Source organism: Nerophis lumbriciformis, linkage group LG38, assembly GCF_033978685.3.
Source record: "Nerophis lumbriciformis linkage group LG38, RoL_Nlum_v2.1, whole genome shotgun sequence".
NCBI classification, from domain to species: Eukaryota; Metazoa; Chordata; class Actinopteri; order Syngnathiformes; family Syngnathidae; genus Nerophis; species Nerophis lumbriciformis.
The window spans coordinates 11,976,819-11,995,548 of record NC_084585.2 but is presented as its reverse complement, the minus strand read 5'-3'; the positions used below and the strand labels follow the sequence as shown (position 1 = coordinate 11,995,548).

Genomic DNA, 18,730 nt, shown 5'->3' with positions numbered 1-18,730 from the left:
TTGAGAGAAAGTTTTAGTGCGACAAAAAGTCTTGATGGATTATGTTTGGTGATGCTTGCTAGCAACTGTTAGCGTGAGATCAGCTGATCGTCACCACCACAGCCACCATAGTAACGAAAGCTTCGCGTCATGGCAAATAAACGGTGTAAAAGAAGGTAAACCGTCCCAACTGCGACACATTTTTATAGAACTATGTGTGCGGTGTTGTGATTTAAGAGGCTCAATGTGTTTTGTTTTTTCAACGACAGGTGCTTTGCGCGATTTAGCTCCTGTTGCTAACCTGCGCAACAAGCTAATGAGCTAGCTTAGCTCACCTAGCAGATTATTGTCGGGACACGTTTTGAGTTGTTACGTATAATTGAGTAAATAATGTAATATATCAGTAAGACCATGGTGAGACGTTCATGAAGCGCCACGAGTCGTTCAAGTCTAACAAAAACGTCGTATTTGATATGACGAATGGTCTCGTTGGTTATCATTTCTGTAGGCTAGCATACGAAGCTAACAAGTGGGTCAAAATAAAGATCTTATTTAGTTAAATCTGCTCAATCTTAAAGATAGTTGCATTTTACATAACATAAATCCTAGTATTGTATGCACCTTCACAATACAATGCACAGTAACACAAGAGATACAATGATGATTAATAATGATATGATTTGTCTTTTGCAGATCGCCCGATTATTGAGGAATAAAGAGGCTTATATGAGAGCTTCGCCTGAGAAGTAACAATGTCTTCCCTCTGAGGATGGGAGGAAGTGCATCCAAAGCCAAAGGTGTGTGGCCTTTCTCAGGCAGTGGAGCTGCAGGTGATTCTACCTGTGAAGCCAATGAGCAGACATTGGCCCGCCTCAAATGTTCCAGTATTGCCACACCTTTTGTCTTTACCAGGAGAAGGTACATGCAACAGCACACCTGTTTGGCATGCATTTGAACACGTATATATTTTATTATGAATATTATTCACTTTCAAAATTGAAGGGACATTTTAGAGCGTCCATTTTTTTCAAGCCATTTTGGCATGTACAGTCGTGGTCAAAAGTTGTAAAGAACATAATGTCATGGCCGTCTTGAGTTTCCAATAATTTCTACAACTAAATTTTTTTTAATTGAGAGATTGGAGCACATACTTGTTTCTCACATAAAATATTCATGACGTTTGGTTCTTTTTTTTATGAATTTATTAGGGGTCTACTGAAAATGTGACCAAAACTGTTGGGTCAAAAGTATACATACAGCAATGTTAATATTTTGTTACATGTCTCTTGGCAAGTTTCACTGCGCTTTTGGTAGCCATCCACAAGCTTCTGGCAAGCTTTTGGTTGAATTTTTGACCACTCCTCTTGACAAAATTGGTGCAGTTCGGCTAAATTTGTTGGTTTTCTGACATGGACTTGTTTCTTCAGCATTGTCCACATGTTCTCAATGAGGTTTAAGTCAGGACTTTGGGAAGGCCATTCTAAAACCTTAAATGTAGCCTGATTTAACCATTCCTTTACCACTTTTGAAGTGTGTTTGGGGTCTTTGTCCTGTTGGAACACCCAACTGCGCCCAAGACCCAACCTCCGGGCTGAGGATTTTAGGTTGTCCTGAAGAATTTGAAGGTAATCCTCCTTTTTCATTGTCCCATTTACTCTGTAAAGCACCAGTTCCATTGGCAGCAAAACAGGCCCAGAGCATAATACTACCACCACCATGCTTGACGGTCGGTGTGGTGTTCCTGGGATTAAAGGCCTCACCTTTTCTCCTCCAAACATATTGCTGGGTATTGTGGCCAAACAGCTAAAATTGTGTTTCATCTGACCACAGAACCTTCCTCCAAAAGGTCTTATCTTTGTCCATGTGATCAGCAGCAAACTTTAGACGAGCCTTAAGGTGTCGCTTCTGGAGCAAGGGCTTCCTTCTTGCATGGTAGCCTCTCACTCCATGGCGATACAAAACACGCTTGACTGTGGACACTGACACCTGTGTTCCAGCAGCTTCCAATTCATTGCAGACCTGCTTTTTGGTGGTTCTCGATTGACTCTTGATCATGCTGACCAATTTTCTCTCAGCAGCAGGTGATAGCTTGCGTTTTCTTCCTGATCATGGCAGTGACAAAACTGTGCCATGCACTTTATACATATGAACAATTGTCTGCACAGTTGCTCTTGGGATCTTAATATGCTTTGAAATGGCTCCAAGTGACTTTCCTGACTTGTTCAAGTCAATGATTCGTTTTTTCGGATCTGTGCTGAGTTCCTTTGACTTTCCCATTGTCGCGATTGTATGACTGCATCACATGAGCCCTAAGGCTCAGAGAAGTCAGCATGTGTCGTCAATCATAATCACTCACATGAAGGTAAGAGGCCATGCCATGAAGCTAATTTGATTTGATTGTAACTTTTCTACATCACCAAACTTGATAATGTATGTTGCTGTATAGCTCGGTTGGTAGAGTCGCCGTGCCAGCAACTTGAGGGTTCCAGGTTCGATTCCCGCTTTCGCCATCCTAGTCACTGCCGTTGTGTCCTTGGGCAAGACACTTTACCCACCTGCTCCCAGTGCCACCCACACTGGTTTAAATGTAACTTAGATATTGGATTTCACTATGTAAAGTGCTTTGAGTCACTAGAGAAAAGCGCTATATAAGTATAATTCACTTCACTGTATGTATACTTTTGACCCAGCAGATTTGGTCACATTTTCAGTTGACCCATAATAAATTTATAAAAGAACCAAACTTCATGAATGTTTTTTGTGACAAACAAGTATGTGCTCCAATCACTCTATCACAAAAAAATAAGAGTTGTAGAAATTATTGGAAACTCAAGACAGCCATGACATCATGTTCTTTACAAGTGTATGTAAACTTTTGACCACGACTGTATTTTATTACTGACATGCCGTTTACTTGACTTCCTGTTGGCAGCTCGCTATACTACGACGAGGATGGCGACCTCGCCCACGAATTTTACGAAGAGATGGTGGTGACGAAAAATGGCAGGAAAAAGTCCAAATTGAAGAGGATTCAAAAGAATCTGATTCCACAGGTGAGCCAGAGCCAAAGAGCGCTGTTCGTGAATCCGACTTTAGATATCACTGTAAATATTTTGGACTGTTTTTTAGGGAATTGTAAAGCTCGACCATCCCTGCATCCATGTGGACTTCCCCATCATCCTCTCTGAGGTGTGAAGCTTTTTATCCCACATATCAAGTACTCCTACTCTACTGAAGAGCGCAGGACTAACTTGTCTTACTTTGGGACATTTAACATCAAATATTGTCATCATAATGTATACAAATAATATCATTCACTCGCGCATACTCTTGAAGGAGCTAGCTAGCCTTGCCAACATATCAAATATTGTCACCTTAGTGAAGAATAATATTAATATCATTCACACACACATAGTCATGGAGGAGCTAGCTAGCTTTGCCAAAACGTCAAATATAGTTATCAAAAGGAATAATAGTATCATTTACAAACACATCGTCATGGAGAAGCTAGCTAGCTTTGCCAAAACGTCAACATTGTTATTAAAATGAATAATAATGTTAATGATATCATTCACACACACAGGTAGTAATGGAGGAGCTAGCAAGTTTTGTCAACAAAACAAATATTGTCATAACGAATATTAATAATATCATTCACACACACGTAGTCATGGAAGAGCGAGCTAGCGTTGCCAACACAACAAATATTGTCATCATAACGAACAATAATACACACGTGGTCTTGGAGGAGCTAGCTAGCTTTGCCAAAGCGTCAAATATTGTTGTCAAAAGGAATTACATTATTCACACACACATAGTCGTGGAGGAGCTAAGTAGCTTTGCCAACATGTCAAATTTGGCATCATAATGAGCATTGAACAGCAACAATAGTAATAATAGTTGTGGAGAAACTAGCCAGCTTCGCCCAAAGTTTAACATTATCATAATGAACAATGATAATAATGATATCTTTCACACACACACATAGTCATGGAGGAGAAAGCTAGCTTTGCCAACATGTCAAATATTGTCATCATAATGAACAATAATAACATAATAATGATAATAATCATGTAGTTATGTAGAAGATAGCTAGCTTTGCCAACATGTCAAATATTGTGGTCATAATGAACAATAACAACATAATAATAATAACAATAATAATCGATGATAATAATCACGTTGTCATGGAGGAGCTAGCTAGCTTTGCCAACAGGTCAAGTATTGTCATCATAGTGAACAATATTAATAATTATATCATTCACACATAGTCATGGAGGAGCTAGCTAGCGTTACCAACACGTAATTGCGTTGCTTTTCTCTCTGATGTTGTGGCAACAACAAAAAGGACTTTTAGGGCCACGAGGAAAATAAACAAAAATGCCAGAAATTAATGTACATTTGTGGTCAAAAGTTTACATAGGACATAATGTCATGGCTGACTTGAGTTTCCCATCATTTCTACAGCTCTTGTTTTTTTTGTGATAGAGTGATTGGAGCACATACTTGTTTGTCACAAAAAACATTAAAGAAGTTTGGTTCTTTTAAGAATGTAATATGGGTCTATTGAAAATGTGACCAAATCTGCTGGGTCAAAAGTATACATACAGCAACATACATGATCAATTTTGGTGATGTAGAAAAGTTACAATCAAATCAAATTAGCTTCATGGCATGGCCTCTAACCTTCATGTGAGTGATTATGATTGAGGCCACCTGTTGACTTCTCTGAGCCCATTTAAATAGGGCTCATGTGATGCAGTCATTAGACTCGGTTACAAACACGACAATGGGAAAGTCAAAGGCACTCAGCACACATCTGAAAAAATGAATCATTGACTTAAACAAGTCAGGAAAGTCACTGTAGCCATTTCAAAGCAGCTTAATTTCCCAAGAGCAACTGTGCAGACAATTGTTTGTAAGTATAAAGTGCATGGCACAGTTTTGTCACTGCCACTATCAGGAAGAAAACGCAAGCTATCACCTGCTGCTGAGAGAAAATGGATCAGGATGATCAAGAGTCAACCGAGAACCACCAAAAAGCAGGTCTGCAATGAATTGGAAGCCTCTGGAACACAGGTGTCAGTGTCCACTGTCAAGCGTGTTTTGCATTGACATGGACTGAGAGGCTACCATGCAAGAAGGAAGCCCTTGCTCCAGAAGCGACACCTTAAGGCTCGTCTAAAGTTTGCTGCTGATCACATGGACAAATATATGACCTTCTGGAGGAAAGTTCTGTGGTCAGATGAAACATAAACTGAGCTGTTTGGCCACAATACCCAGCAATATGTTTGGAGGAGAAAAGGTGAGGCCTTTAATCCCAGGAACACCATGCCTACAGTCAATCATGGTGGTGGTAGTATTATGCTCTGGGCCTGTTTTGCTGCCAATGGAACTGGTGCTTTACAGAGAGTAAATGGGACAATGAAAAAGGAGGATTACCTCCAAATTCTGGAATGGCTAAATCAGGCTAGAATTCAGATTTTAGGATGGCCTTCCCAAAGTTCTGACTTAAATGCCATTGAGAACATGTGGACAATGCTGAATAAACAAGTCCATGTCAGAAAAACAAAACAAATTTAGCCGAACTGCACCAATTTTGTCAAGAGGAGTGGTCAAAAATTCAACCAGAAGCTTGTGGATGGCTACCCAAAGGGCCTTATTGCGGTGAAACTTGCCAAGGGACATGTAACCAAACCGTATACTTTTGACCCAGCAGATTTGGTCACATTTTCAGTAGACACATAATAAATTCATAAAAGAACCAGACTTCATGAATGTTTTTTGTGACAAACAAGTATGTGCTCCAATCACTCTATCACAAAAAAATAGAGTGATTGTAAACTTTTGACCACGACTGTGTATATACCTGTGGTATTATGAGAAAAGTGCTCTTTTTTTGATGGAATTAATAATATTGTGAGAATGTCATAAGAGTCAAATGACAACATTTTCATTCTCAAAATATTTGTATATTCTCAACCAATTTTTTTCTTTAATATATTTTACTCTCATAAAATTAAATTGTTTGTCTTGTAATATTACATAATTTAATTAACTTAATTTCATTATCTTCATCCTGGTAATATTATGAAGTTTTTCTTACAAATATATCATTTTCTTTTCATTGTAATATTACATCGATATTGTAATAAACTATATTTATTGTGTAATTTTCTACTTTATTTTTATATATCATTACCATAGAAATATGACTTTTAAAAAATTGTATATTACACTTATTTCTGAAATATGAGAAGTGTTAGTACCATAAAAATATTTCTTGTAGTTTACTACTTTATTTTGGTAATATTTTCAATAAAATGTCTCATGTTTCATGTAATATTGCAATATTGTTATGTCTTGTTGTTATTTGTCTTTATTTACTGTGGTCCTAAAACTTCTTTGTACAGAAATACAGTTTAAAAGTAAGTGTATGCCTTTTGTGGAACGTGGAATTGTAGCAACTTCGTGTGTTTGTGTGTGTGTGTGTGTGTGTGTGTGTGCGCGCGCGTGCGCAAATGGGTTGTGTAGTTCCAGGATAATTGTACGTAAAATACATTTTGTGTGTGTCAGCCTTCTCAATCACGTTTGCTCAGACCTGCACTAGTGAACTTGATGCACTGTACATATTTGACATAATCGTTGGAAATACTTGAATAAATGATTTACTGAGCTCAATGTCTCCAGTCAGGACAGCTTTTCTTCAGATGTTTGAAGTTTTCACTTTCTTATGTTGAGACAAGATTCAGTGATAGGAGAGAAAGGTTTTTACTTCGATATGTTCATATTTTATCTGCAGTCCTAAATCATGTGTTAACAGAAGACGAGTGTCGTAAGTAAGAAGACGTAATAAATGTATTCACAGCATGACTTTTGCTTTCGAATAAGACACAAGAAATATAATCAATAGTCACGTATCACATTTCTTTACTTGATACCAGAGGCGGGCTGTGCGTTTCTCACCCAGGCCTTTCCTGATGTCCTACTTAGTCCGACTTCACCTCTCAAAATACCGTAATGTATGTCACCACATGGACACAGCTGGAGATACTATACAGAAACACACGAGCACACTACTGTGTATTGAATCCCCTCAACAGTGTATAAAAGGGTCTTATTTTTCGGCGCATTTAACATTCAATAAACCAGCTTCAGCAATTAAAACATATCTTAAGTGGTACTGTCAAAATTTAAATAATTTTATAAAACAAATGAACATGAAAAAATAAATAAAATATTTTAACTCACAATTTGTATCACCCATCCGACCCCGTATAAGCCAGTGGTACTGTCGTAGTTGGTTGATTTGTGTGAAAGTGGCGGGCATTTCCCAATTTCACCGCCGGTGTTGTGCCAAAATGAAATTGCCTGCAAAAAATGTATTTTCCTTCGCGGAAGCGTGCTCCGCTCGCTAAACCTGCATTGCTTGGCTTCGTCTGTCCACAGCGGATTACTAGGTGTAAGACAAAAACACTTTATCTTCGTGGTTATTGTACCGGTGAGTTTTCTATGGCTTGTATGTTCCGGTGCCACTTCCTGTTTTTGCAACTTGTGATTGGATACTCACTTGGGGCTCCCAAGTGAGTATCCAATCACAGCATTAGGCCAGCTAGAAGGCCTTGCTGACAACAACTCGTGAACTGATTGGCTTTCGCAATTGTCTATCAACTCTATGTGTCCGTTCACTTACAATGCATAGATGCCTGCATTGTTGATTCTGAAGGCCCCGGGTAGATTTCGTACGGCATGGCAACATAAGCTATCTGAATTCTGATTGGATACAAACTAAAACTAAAAACAACAGCATTGGAAGGAGCATAATATGACATGAAGAGATTATGAATACCTTTAGATATTTGGGGAAAGTAACTTAAAAAGTACTTTTATCATTAATTATGATCATGATTTCTGGTTATGTTAGGCCAGCAGAGAAGGCCTTGCTGGCCCTGACGACACACCACTGCTTGATACCAGAACAACAATGATGGAATTCAAGAATGTCTACAAATTCAACCAATCCCCACAAATTATGTGCGGCCTCACAATTTATGCCGAGAACTTCCCCGTATATTTTGGCCAATCAGCGTCATTTTTGCCAAAGGAATTTGCAGGGCTGCAAAGTTTCATAAAATGACAAGAGTGACACTAAGTTTAGTGTCATAATACGTTAAAAAATGTAGGGCCTTTTTTTATAATCGATTTAGCCCGTTTTAACATCGATATATACCTTAAGACCAATATCCTCACCTCCAGCAGCTCTCCCTGCACTGTTTGATTGAGAAATGTTTTACAGTAGAGGGGCGCGGGGACTGGAGCCTATTCCAGCTGAATTTGGGCGATAGGCGGGGTAGACCCAGGACAAGTCACCACATCCCAGACAGACAACATTCACACTCACATATTCACACACTAGGGCCAATTTAGTGTTGCCAATACCGTACTCTAAATTATTTTATTCAACCCTATCTTTTAAAAAATGTATGTATTGTTTTGTACACTACATGTTCCAAATGCAATCTTAAATAATCCTCTACTGCTCAACTAACCTATTCTTTCACTAACTTATTTTTCGTTATTTCCCCTTTTCTATAATATTTCCTGCACTGTATGGGAAAACATTTTTTTTTAGATGTATCGCAATTTGTAAATCGATTACTAAATATAAATAATTGATTATTTATTTATTGTAAATGAAGTACTGCAGACAGTTGTAAAATGTGTCTGAGCCACCTCTTTAGGAGCTGGTCGGATCTAGTTTTGCACACCATCAATCCATCAATGTTTTACCGCTTGTCCCTCTTGGAGTCGCTGGAGGTGCTGGAGCCTAACCCAGCTGCACCCTGGACAAGTCGCCACCTCATCGCAGGGCCAACACAGATAGACAGACAACATTCACACTCACATTCACACACTAGGGCTAATCAACCTATCCCCAGGTGCATGTCTTTTGAGGTGGGAGGGAACCGGAGTACCCGGAGGGAACCCAGGCAGTCACAGGAAGAACATGAAAACTCCAAACAGAAAGACGCCGAGCCCGGGGATTGAACCCAGGACCTTCTTATTGTGAGGCACACACACTAACCTCTATTTTACCGTGCTACCCACATTTTTGCACACATTTCCATTAATTTAATAAATGTAATGGCAATTAATTAAACTGTTTCTTAATAGAAAAGCACTGTTTTTAAAAGTTGCAAGTGATGAATGTGTGGATGTTTGAAAATGTTGACAGTTTTTATTTTTCATTTTATTTTTTTATTGAACAACAAACATACATTTATAATTTACACAAAAGTCAAGGCACTTTCAACATCAAGGAAAGAAAACAAAAGCAAATACAGATAGAGTATTAAATATAATAATAATAATAAAACATGACCAAAAAGGGCTACATAAATCATTTTAAATGTTTTTAACAAAGATATCAATTTGAGGGCTTTTGTACTCTTAATCATTCTCCAAGATTTGATGGATAATTGTAAACCATAGATGTGTTGAAAGTGCCCTAATGTGTGTGTGTACATTGTGAATATATGTTGTGTGGACAATTGTTCAATAATAAACTTTTATTTAAAAAACTTTTTTTAAATAATTTTTCTCATTTACAACCAAAAATTTAAATAAAATGTTATTTTATTTGGATATTTTTATTACTATATTGTATATTTCAATAGAGCTCAACATTATTATTTATTATCGTATTTACTGGAAGCGTAATTAATGAACACCTTTATGCCACAAAGTGTAGCACCAACTTTTATCTATATCAAGAAGAAATACCCCTGTGGAGCCCATCAAAATCCAGGGCCCGGAGGTGGCACTAGTACAAGTACCTGGGAGTCCACTTGAACAGCAGACTGGACTGCAAGCAGGCACGTGCACACATAGGGCCCTATGGGTGCTTGAGCCCCTGCCCTTTTTCGCCTCGTCTTAAAAAGTGCCCTTTGCCTGTGTGTGTTTTTTTTAATTTTTTAAATCACATTAATAAATTCCTGTCAGGGATGTAAAAAAAACAGCGGTACAAAAGCTCCACGTTTTCTTGTAATACCGGGTTGTTTGACCCTGCCGCTTCCGCCAGAGAGGGAGAGAGAGGGCGAGTGAGTGAGTAAGTGAGAGGAGAGAGAGCCAACTGCGCCCCTGAGGAGACGTCACGTGACAATGGAGCAACTTGAACCAGTAAGTTATGGTCTAGTCGCCGTCCACTTATTCAGCATCTAATATGGGTAATATTTCAGAAAAACGCTGTATTATTCAATGTATCAGTTTCTGTTTTTGCCAGACGTCGGAGCACAGCGCATCAATTGAGCACGGCACATCAAGTCCACACAGAGCAGAGCGGATCGTGCGGGACAGGAAGTAGTGTAAAAAATACAAAATAAAACACCAGGTTAATTTTCAAAATAAAATGCACTGTGTTTACGGCGGATCACATTTCTCTCACAGTAGAGGTTTAGATATAAAGTTTATTGTGACTTTGCTATTACTGTGTGGGTTAACAAAATAATAATAATAATAATGATAATAAGAAGAATAATGATAATGATAATAATAATAATAATTAAAGTAATAATAATAATAATAATGATTATTATTATTATTAATAATAATAATTTCAGCATTCTGGGGATATAAGATGTAGGTTATCTGTTAGGAATATTACCATCTGTATTTAAACTTGATTCATGTTGATTATGCCTGCAGCACAATGCCAAAAAAAGAAAGGATACAGAAAAGGAAGGAGAAGGAGCGCCAGGAAGAAGCTAAGGGTAGCAGACCTCTTAATGCATGGCTAAAACCAAGTACTAGCATCATGGAAGCCCTGAATTTACATTGAGGAGCATATTTGGGTATGGGTGGCCTCCATTCTACAGCCCTCTACTGGCCCCTGGTCCATATTTTTGGGCCTGTATTGCGTTTCAGTTGTTTAGTCTGAGCATTAAGTGAGAAAGACCATAAGTTACAACTTGATGGTGTTTTCATCAAGTTAAGGGAAGAAGGACAGATTTTCTCATTGAATTTTTTTCCATTTGAGTATTTATTTTTGTATTTTTTTTCAAAGTTCATGTTGCACTGTTCAATGTTCAATATTAAAGTGCTTATCTTTAACAATAAATAGCCTAATAATAAACCAGTGTTTTGTTGCTTTTCATGTCTTCCAAGCCTATGATAATGTGAATTAACTCATTATGACAATAATTTGTTGACACAAAAGAAGTGGCAATCACTTTTACCTACAAAGGACACACAGCTAAGTAGTTAGCTTCCTATTAGCAAATTTAATTCTACATTAATTTCCATATTGTGCAAATGACCAAAAAAAATTTCCCTGCCCTTTTCTGACTTTGAGCCCCTGCCCCTCTATAATCATGTGCACGTCCCTGACTGCAAGGACAACAGCAGAGCTGCATACATGAAGGGCATGGGCATACTCTTTTTCCTGAGGAAGCTTAGGTCCTTTAATGTGTGCAGCAAGCTGTTGGGAGATTTTTTTTCAGTCTGTTGTGGCCAGTGCCCTGTACTTTGCAGTGGTTTGTTGGGGGAGCAGCACCAGCAAAAGGGACTTAAACCAGATTGACGAACTGATCCGGAAAGCCGGCCAAACTATTGGCACGCAGTTGGAAGCGTTAGTGTCAGTCCACTAGCGACGCTGAGATCATTATTCATGCGTTCGTTACGTCTCGTCTTGATTACTGTAACGTATTATTTTCAGGTCTCCCTATGTCTAGCATTAAAAGATTACAGTTGGTACAAAATGCGGCTGCTAGACTTTTGACAAGAACAAGAAAGTTTGATCATATTACGCCTATACTGGCTCACCTGCACTGGCTTCCTGTGCACTTAAGATGCGACTTTAAGGTTTTACTACTTACGTATAAAATACTACACGGTCTAGCTCCAGCCTATCTTACCGATTGTATTGTACCATATGTCCCGGCAAGAAATCTGCGTTCAAAGAACTCCGGCTTATTAGTGATTCCCAGAGCCCAAAAAAAGTCTGCGGGCTGTAGAGCGTTTTCTATTCGGGCTCCAGCACTATGGAATGCCCTCCCGGTAACAGTTAGAGATGCTACCTCAGTAGAAACATTTAAGTCCCATCTCAAAACTAATTTGTATACTCTGGCCTTTGAATAGCCCCCCTTTTTTAGACCAGTTGATCTGCCGTTTCTTTTCTTTTCTCCTCTGTTCCCCCCTATCCCTTGTGGAAGGGGAGACACACAGATCCGGTGGCCATGGATGGGGTGCTGGCTGTCCGGGGTCGGGACCCGGGGTGAACCGCTCGCCTGTATATTGGTTGGGAACATCTCTGCGCTGCTGACCCGTCTCCGCTGACCCCACTGTGGACTGGACTCTTACTGTTATGCTGGATCCACTATGGACTGGACTCTCACAATATTATGTTAGACCCACTCGACATCCATTGCATTCGGTCTCCCTAGAGGGGGGGGGGTTACCCACATATGCGGTCCTCTCCAAGGTTTCTCATAGTCATTCACATCGACGTCCCACTGGGGTGAGTTTTTCCTTGCCCTTATGTGGGCTATACCGAGGATGTCGTTGTGGCTTGTGCAGCCCTTTGAGACACTTGTGATTTAGGGCTATATAAATAAATATTGATTGATTGATTGATTGATGTTAGCTACCTCTCTTATTTTCTGCTGGATCTACTCTCTATTTTATGCTGCAGCTGTTACATACACTGTAATATTGTACACGGTAATTGTTATATATTATATACAAATATAATATAATAATATATCAGTATATGTTATATACTGTATATATAATATGTACATTTTACATATTTTATATTGCTACTATCGTACATTTTTAATCTACTTTATACCTGCATTAATTATCCTTTCCATCCTTACCCTTTCCAGCCTTTGTAACTGAGCTACTGTGTGGAACAATTTCCCATGTGGATCAATAAAGTTTGTCTAAGTCTGTCTATATCATTGTTTTATTGGTGTTATAAAATACACTACAAATTCGCTGGTGCACATTGTGGACGTGTGCAATCAGTATATTTGGCAAAAATTGCAAATCAAACTACGTGACAGGCTGACAGCTGTTTTGAAATATAAGTTTATACACATGCAATGAAGTGTTGCACCGCTAGATGGCAGCAAAGGCATCGGAGGATGTGTTGCTTCCTCTTCATCATAATCCTTGGCTATTGTGCTGCACACTAATGATATATGATGATGATAATGATGATGATAGTCTTTAACCAGCACGCATAGACGACAGTCCTTCAAATTTGAGGATCCTGTTGCCGCTGGGAAGCCAACCAAAGCTTAATGGCAATGTAAACATATGTGAGCGGACAAAAAAATCCACAAAAAAGGCCTGCTGTTCTTTTGCTGACCTGTACTTGGGTGCAATGTGGTTAGCTGGGGGATTTTTTTGTGCTCCACTGACTTTCACAGTGCTGCTTTTCAGCACCAAGACCAACCCCTTTTCTCTGAGGACCACCCGGGCTCCATCACACGTTTGTGTGTGTGTGCGTGTGTGTAAATTAATTATTACACAATTAATATGATAATTATTATGAGACAAAAAGGTTGTTTCATGGTTACTTCACTGCTATGGTCACATTCTCATTTATTCATTCTTTAGTTTTTTTTTATTATTTTGCATGTTTTCCATTTTTTAAGTACTGGTTCAGGCACCATTTAAAAACCGTCACCATTTTAAAGTACCGATTTGGTAGTATTGGTATGGCTTTTGCCATCCTAGTAACAGCTGTTGTGTCCTTGGGCAAGACACTTCACCCACTTGCTCCCAGTGCCACCCACACTGGTTTAAAAATGTAACTTAGATAATGGGTTTCACTATGTAAAGCGCTTTGAGTCACTAGAGAAAAGCGCTATATTAATATAATTCACAATTCACTTCCTTGATACAAATGCCCCAAATTCGAAGTTTTTTAGGTTGAGAGTTGTCTTAGCTAAATGTTATGCTTTAGGTTAGGACATACTTGCCAACCTTGAGACCTCCGAATTCGGGAGATTGGGGGGAGGGGTTGTTGAGGTGGGCGGGGGGCGGGTGTGCGGGGGGAGGAGTATATTTAGAGCTAGAATTCACTGAAATTCAAGTATTTCATATACATACAAATATATATATATATATATATATATATATATATATATATATATATATATATATATATATACATAAATAAATGGAATAAATACTTGACTTTCAGTGAATTCTAGCTATATACATATATATATATATATATATATATATATATATATATATATATATATATATATATATATATATGTATATGTATATATATATATATATATATACACACATATATATATACCGTATTTTCCGCACTATTAGCCGCACCTAAAAACCACAAATTTACTCAAAAGCTGACAGTGCGGCTTTTAACCCGGTGCGCTTTATATATGGATAAATATTAAGATTCATTTTCATAAAGTTTCGGTCTCGCAACTTCGGTAAACAGCCGCCATCTTTTTTCCCGGTAGAACAGGAAGCGCTTCTTCTTCTACGCAAGCAACCGCCAAGGTAAGCACCCGCCCCCATAGAACAGGAAGCGCTTCTTCTTCTACTGTAAGCAACCACCCGCCCGCGTAGAAGAAGAAAAAGCGCGCGGATATCACCGTACGTTTCATTTCCTTTGTGTGTTTACATCTGTAAAGACCACAAAATGGCTCCTACAAAGCGACAAGGATCCGGTTCATGAAAAGACGCAATCTCTCCATCCGCACACGGATTACTATTTCACAGCAACTGATATTCCTGTGAACCGCACTGTGGAACGGGAGCACGTACGGTGAATATTCGCACCACAGGGAATGAGAAGTCATCCTTCACTGTGGTTCTAGCTTGCCATGCTAATGAAACTTCCACCCATGGTGATATTCAAAAGGAAGACCTTGCCAAAAGAGACCTTCATCATAAAAGCTAACTCGAAGGGATGGATGAAGAAAAGATGAGCGAGTGGTTAAGGTAAGTTTAAGTTTACGCGAAGAGGCCGGGTGGCTTTTTTCACGCAGCTCTGTCCATGTTGATATACGTATGTTTGTGATTGCACATTTGCATACATTTTGGGAGTGAACAGAGTTGTTAGAACGCTGGTTTTTAATATATTATTAAAGTTTGACTGACCTATCTGACTGTTTTTTTGACATTCCTTTAGCGCAGTTAGATGCGGCTTACAACACCGGGCGGCTTATAGGTGGACAAAGTTTTGAAATATGCCGTTCATTGAAGGCGCGGCTTTTAACCCAGGGCGCCTTATGGTGCGGAAAATACGTTATATATATATATATATATATATATATATATATTTTATTATATATATACCGTATTTTTCGGACTATAAGTCACAGTTTTTTTCATAGTTTGGCCGGGGGTGCGACTTATACTCAGGAGCGACTTATGTGTGAAATTATTAACACATTACCGTAAAATATCAAATAATATTATTTAGCTCATTTACGTAAGAGACTAGACATATAAGCATTCATGGGATTTAGCGATTAGGAGTGACAGATTGTTTGGTAAACGTATAGCATGTTCTATATGTTATAGTTATTTGAATGACTCTTACCATAATATGTTACGTTAACATACCAGGCACGTTCTCAGTTGGTTATGTATGCGTCATATAACGTACACTTATTCAGCCTGTTGTTCACTATTCTTTATTTATTTTAAATTGCCTTTCAAATGTCAATTCTTGGTGTTGGGTTTTATCAAATAAATTTCTCCCAAAAATGCGACTTATACTCCAGTGCGACTTATATATGTTTTTTTTCTTCTTTATTATGCATTTTCGGCCGGTGCGATTTATACTCCAGAGCGATTTATACTCCGAAAAATCTCTGGAGCTTTTTCAAAAATGAATCAAAAATGGAAAAAGATAAGGGGAAAAAAATATATTTTTTGTGTTAATATGGTTTCTGTAGGAGGACAAACATGACACAAACCTCCCTAATTGTTATAAAGCACACTGTTTATATTAAACATGCTTCGCTGATTCGAGTATTTGACGAGTGCCGTTTTGTCCTACTAATTTTGGCGGTCCTTGAACTCACCTTAGTTTGTTTACATGTACAACTTTCTCCAACTTTCTAGGACGTGTTTTATGCCACTTCTTTTTATGTCTCATTTTGTCCACCAAACTTTTAACGTTGTGCGTGAATGCACAAAGGTGAGTTTTGTTGATGTTATTGACTTGTGTGGAGTGCTAATCAGACATATTTGGTCACTGCATGACTGCAAGCTAATCGATGCTAACATGCTATTTAGGCTAGCTATATGTACATATTGCATCATTGTGCCTCATTTGTAGGTATATTTGAGCTAATTTAGTTTCCTTTAAGTCCTCTTAATTCAATTTAAATCTCATGACACACTATCTGTATGTAATATGGCTTTTAATTTTTTGAGGCTCCATGCAGACAGATTTGTTTTTGTATTTTTGGTCCAATATGGCTCCTTCAACATTTTGGGTTGCCGACCCCTGGCCTAGAAGATGATATTCAAATAAATAAAATAAATAAATAATCAAAAACATGACAGCGTGTAGCCAAGGCGGTCGTCTAGGGGGAAAAGTGATGACAATTCGAAGAACTCGCAGCCGTTGCCTCCATGACAAAATTATAATGCATACACTGAAGTAATACATATTCATTCAAATGAAGCTGAGTTAATAAACAAAGCCACAAGTCATACAATATTCTAACTTAATTAGTTTAACAATCCCTTGGCCTCTTCCTAAAAATGGTTTGGTCCACATGGCGGTTCGTTCATCCCGCCATAGTTCCTCATTGCAATTAAGTGACTGCGAGCGAACTCCAGCAGGGTTAGGATGTTCCCCAAAAAGCACAAGTCGGACATCAGAAAAGAGTTGGGAAGGAGGCCAGGAGTAGAAGCAACACCGCAGGGGCCCAGGGCATTAAAAACTGTATTTGTAAAAGGTGAGCAACGTTCCGGTCTGCGCTTCTGCAATTACGCACTGGTCAGTGGCCTTGTGGTTAGAGACTGGGAGGTCGTGAGTTCAAACCCCGGCCGAGTCATACCAAAGACTATAAAAATGGGACCCATTGCCTCCCTGCTTGGCACTCAGCTTCAAAGGTTGGAATTGGGGGTTAAATCACCAAATGATTCCCGAGCGCGGCCACCGCTGCTGCTCACTGCTCTCCTCACCTCCCAGGGGATGAAAAGAGGGGATGGGTCAAATGCAGAGGATAATTTCACCACACCTAGTGTGTGCGTGTGACTAACTCATACGTCCTCTGCGCACAATCTGAACTTTTAACAAAATAAACTCATAAAAAAATTTCTGTAGGATTTTGCAATGCAACTATGTGAGCGTCATTAACAGATAAAACAATGTTCATCAGCACTGTTCAATTATTGTAACGTCTGTCGAGACGCTTTTAGGAGGACATGAATTCAATCCATCACTTCATCGAGCAAAACTGTTTGTTTGGCCGTAAATACACCAAAAACATTCGTAAAAAACTTATACCTAGCAAAACTGGGCATTTTTATGAACCCACTAGCTACGGAAACTAGCTCCCCAATTAGCTTAACCCTTGTGTAATGTTCATATTGTTGTTACCCAGCCAGCGTTTGTGGGTCTGATGGACCCGTTGGCTTTTAATGCCTCACAATCAAACACTTTTATGTTAAAATACTCAACAGATGTTTACTTTATCCCAATAAACATCTGTTCAGTATTTTAACATAAAACAGTTTGATTGTGAGGCATTAAAAGCCACAAAATGCAACGGGTCCATCAGACCCACAAACGCTGGCTGAGTAACAACAATATGAACGTTGCACGGAAAATTTCTCTGCCAGTTTCTGCATCCCGCAGGGATTCTTCTTTTGTGTTTCTGCACCTGCGGTTCCCACACAAGGTTGCAACATTGTTTGTCAACACTGTCTGCTCTCATTTTCTCGCACATTTGACCCTCTGATGTTCTGTGTACCTACACTCTGTCCTCCTCCTGTCTAGGCCTGCTGTGGGATTGTGTGTGTGTGTGTGTGTGTGTGTGTTTGCGTGTTTGCGTGCGTGCGTGTGGTACACAGAACATCAATTTCCACACTTCTATTAGCCCCGGGTCCAGTGGACCCGGACATCTTATATGTAATAGAAATGTGTAGGGGGGGTGTATGGTGTATGGTCATTAAATATGTATTCTGATATATGTTCTTCACAGAAAATGAGCCAAAGTCAGTGAGTCTCAGTTTGAAAAATTAATTAATTGTATCATTTTTCTTTTAATAAAAAATGAAAACGGGTCCCACAGACCCAAACACCACACAAGGGTTAAGAGACTATATTAGTCCATGGTAACGTCGTGGTGAATTTACTGGGGGATTTGTGAAACTGAAACAACACAAAAAGAATGCCATTGTAAGTTAATAATATTAACACAAACATTCGTAAACGTGTTATCTTATTAGCTAATGCAAACAACGCTTGCTTGAGTACATTACAATAGCACGTACAAATATGCATAAAAACACCCCTACAGACATCACACGGAATGGTTTAGTAAGTATAAATAGTTTTAAGTATACTGTAAAACTTACAAACATTGCTCGGAGTGATGAAGGAAGAATCCATAAGAGTAGAAACGCTATGGACAACTAAAAGACGGAACGGCACCTTTACTTCCTGATGAAAGTTCTAACAAAAGGGCACTGAAGCACCTGCAGTGAGCAAACTCGTCCAGAAGATGGTGCCATA

General features: G+C 38.8%; 1 protein-coding gene across 1 annotated transcript; it reads left to right on the top strand.

The window, feature by feature from the left end:
• The first annotated feature begins 50 nt into the window (after positions 1–50).
• Positions 51–7,429, top strand: tusc2a (tumor suppressor 2, mitochondrial calcium regulator a). The gene is made up of 4 exons (XM_061932762.1): positions 51–155; positions 673–897; positions 2,912–3,032; positions 3,109–7,429. The coding sequence occupies exons 2-4, from the start codon at positions 749–751 to the stop codon at positions 3,172–3,174; spliced, it is 336 nt and encodes a 111-aa protein (XP_061788746.1). The 5' UTR covers positions 51–155; positions 673–748; the 3' UTR covers positions 3,175–7,429.
• Positions 7,430–18,730: the final 11,301 nt, after the last annotated feature.

Coding starts and splice junctions, on each gene's coding strand:
- tusc2a (XM_061932762.1), top strand. CDS start 749: ATGGGAGGAAGTGCATCCAAAGCCAAAGGTGTGTGGCCTTTCTCAGGC. Junction 898..2,911: donor TTTGTCTTTACCAGGAGAAG/GTACATGCAACA, acceptor TCCTGTTGGCAG/CTCGCTATACTACGACGAGG. Junction 3,033..3,108: donor AAAAGAATCTGATTCCACAG/GTGAGCCAGAGC, acceptor ACTGTTTTTTAG/GGAATTGTAAAGCTCGACCA.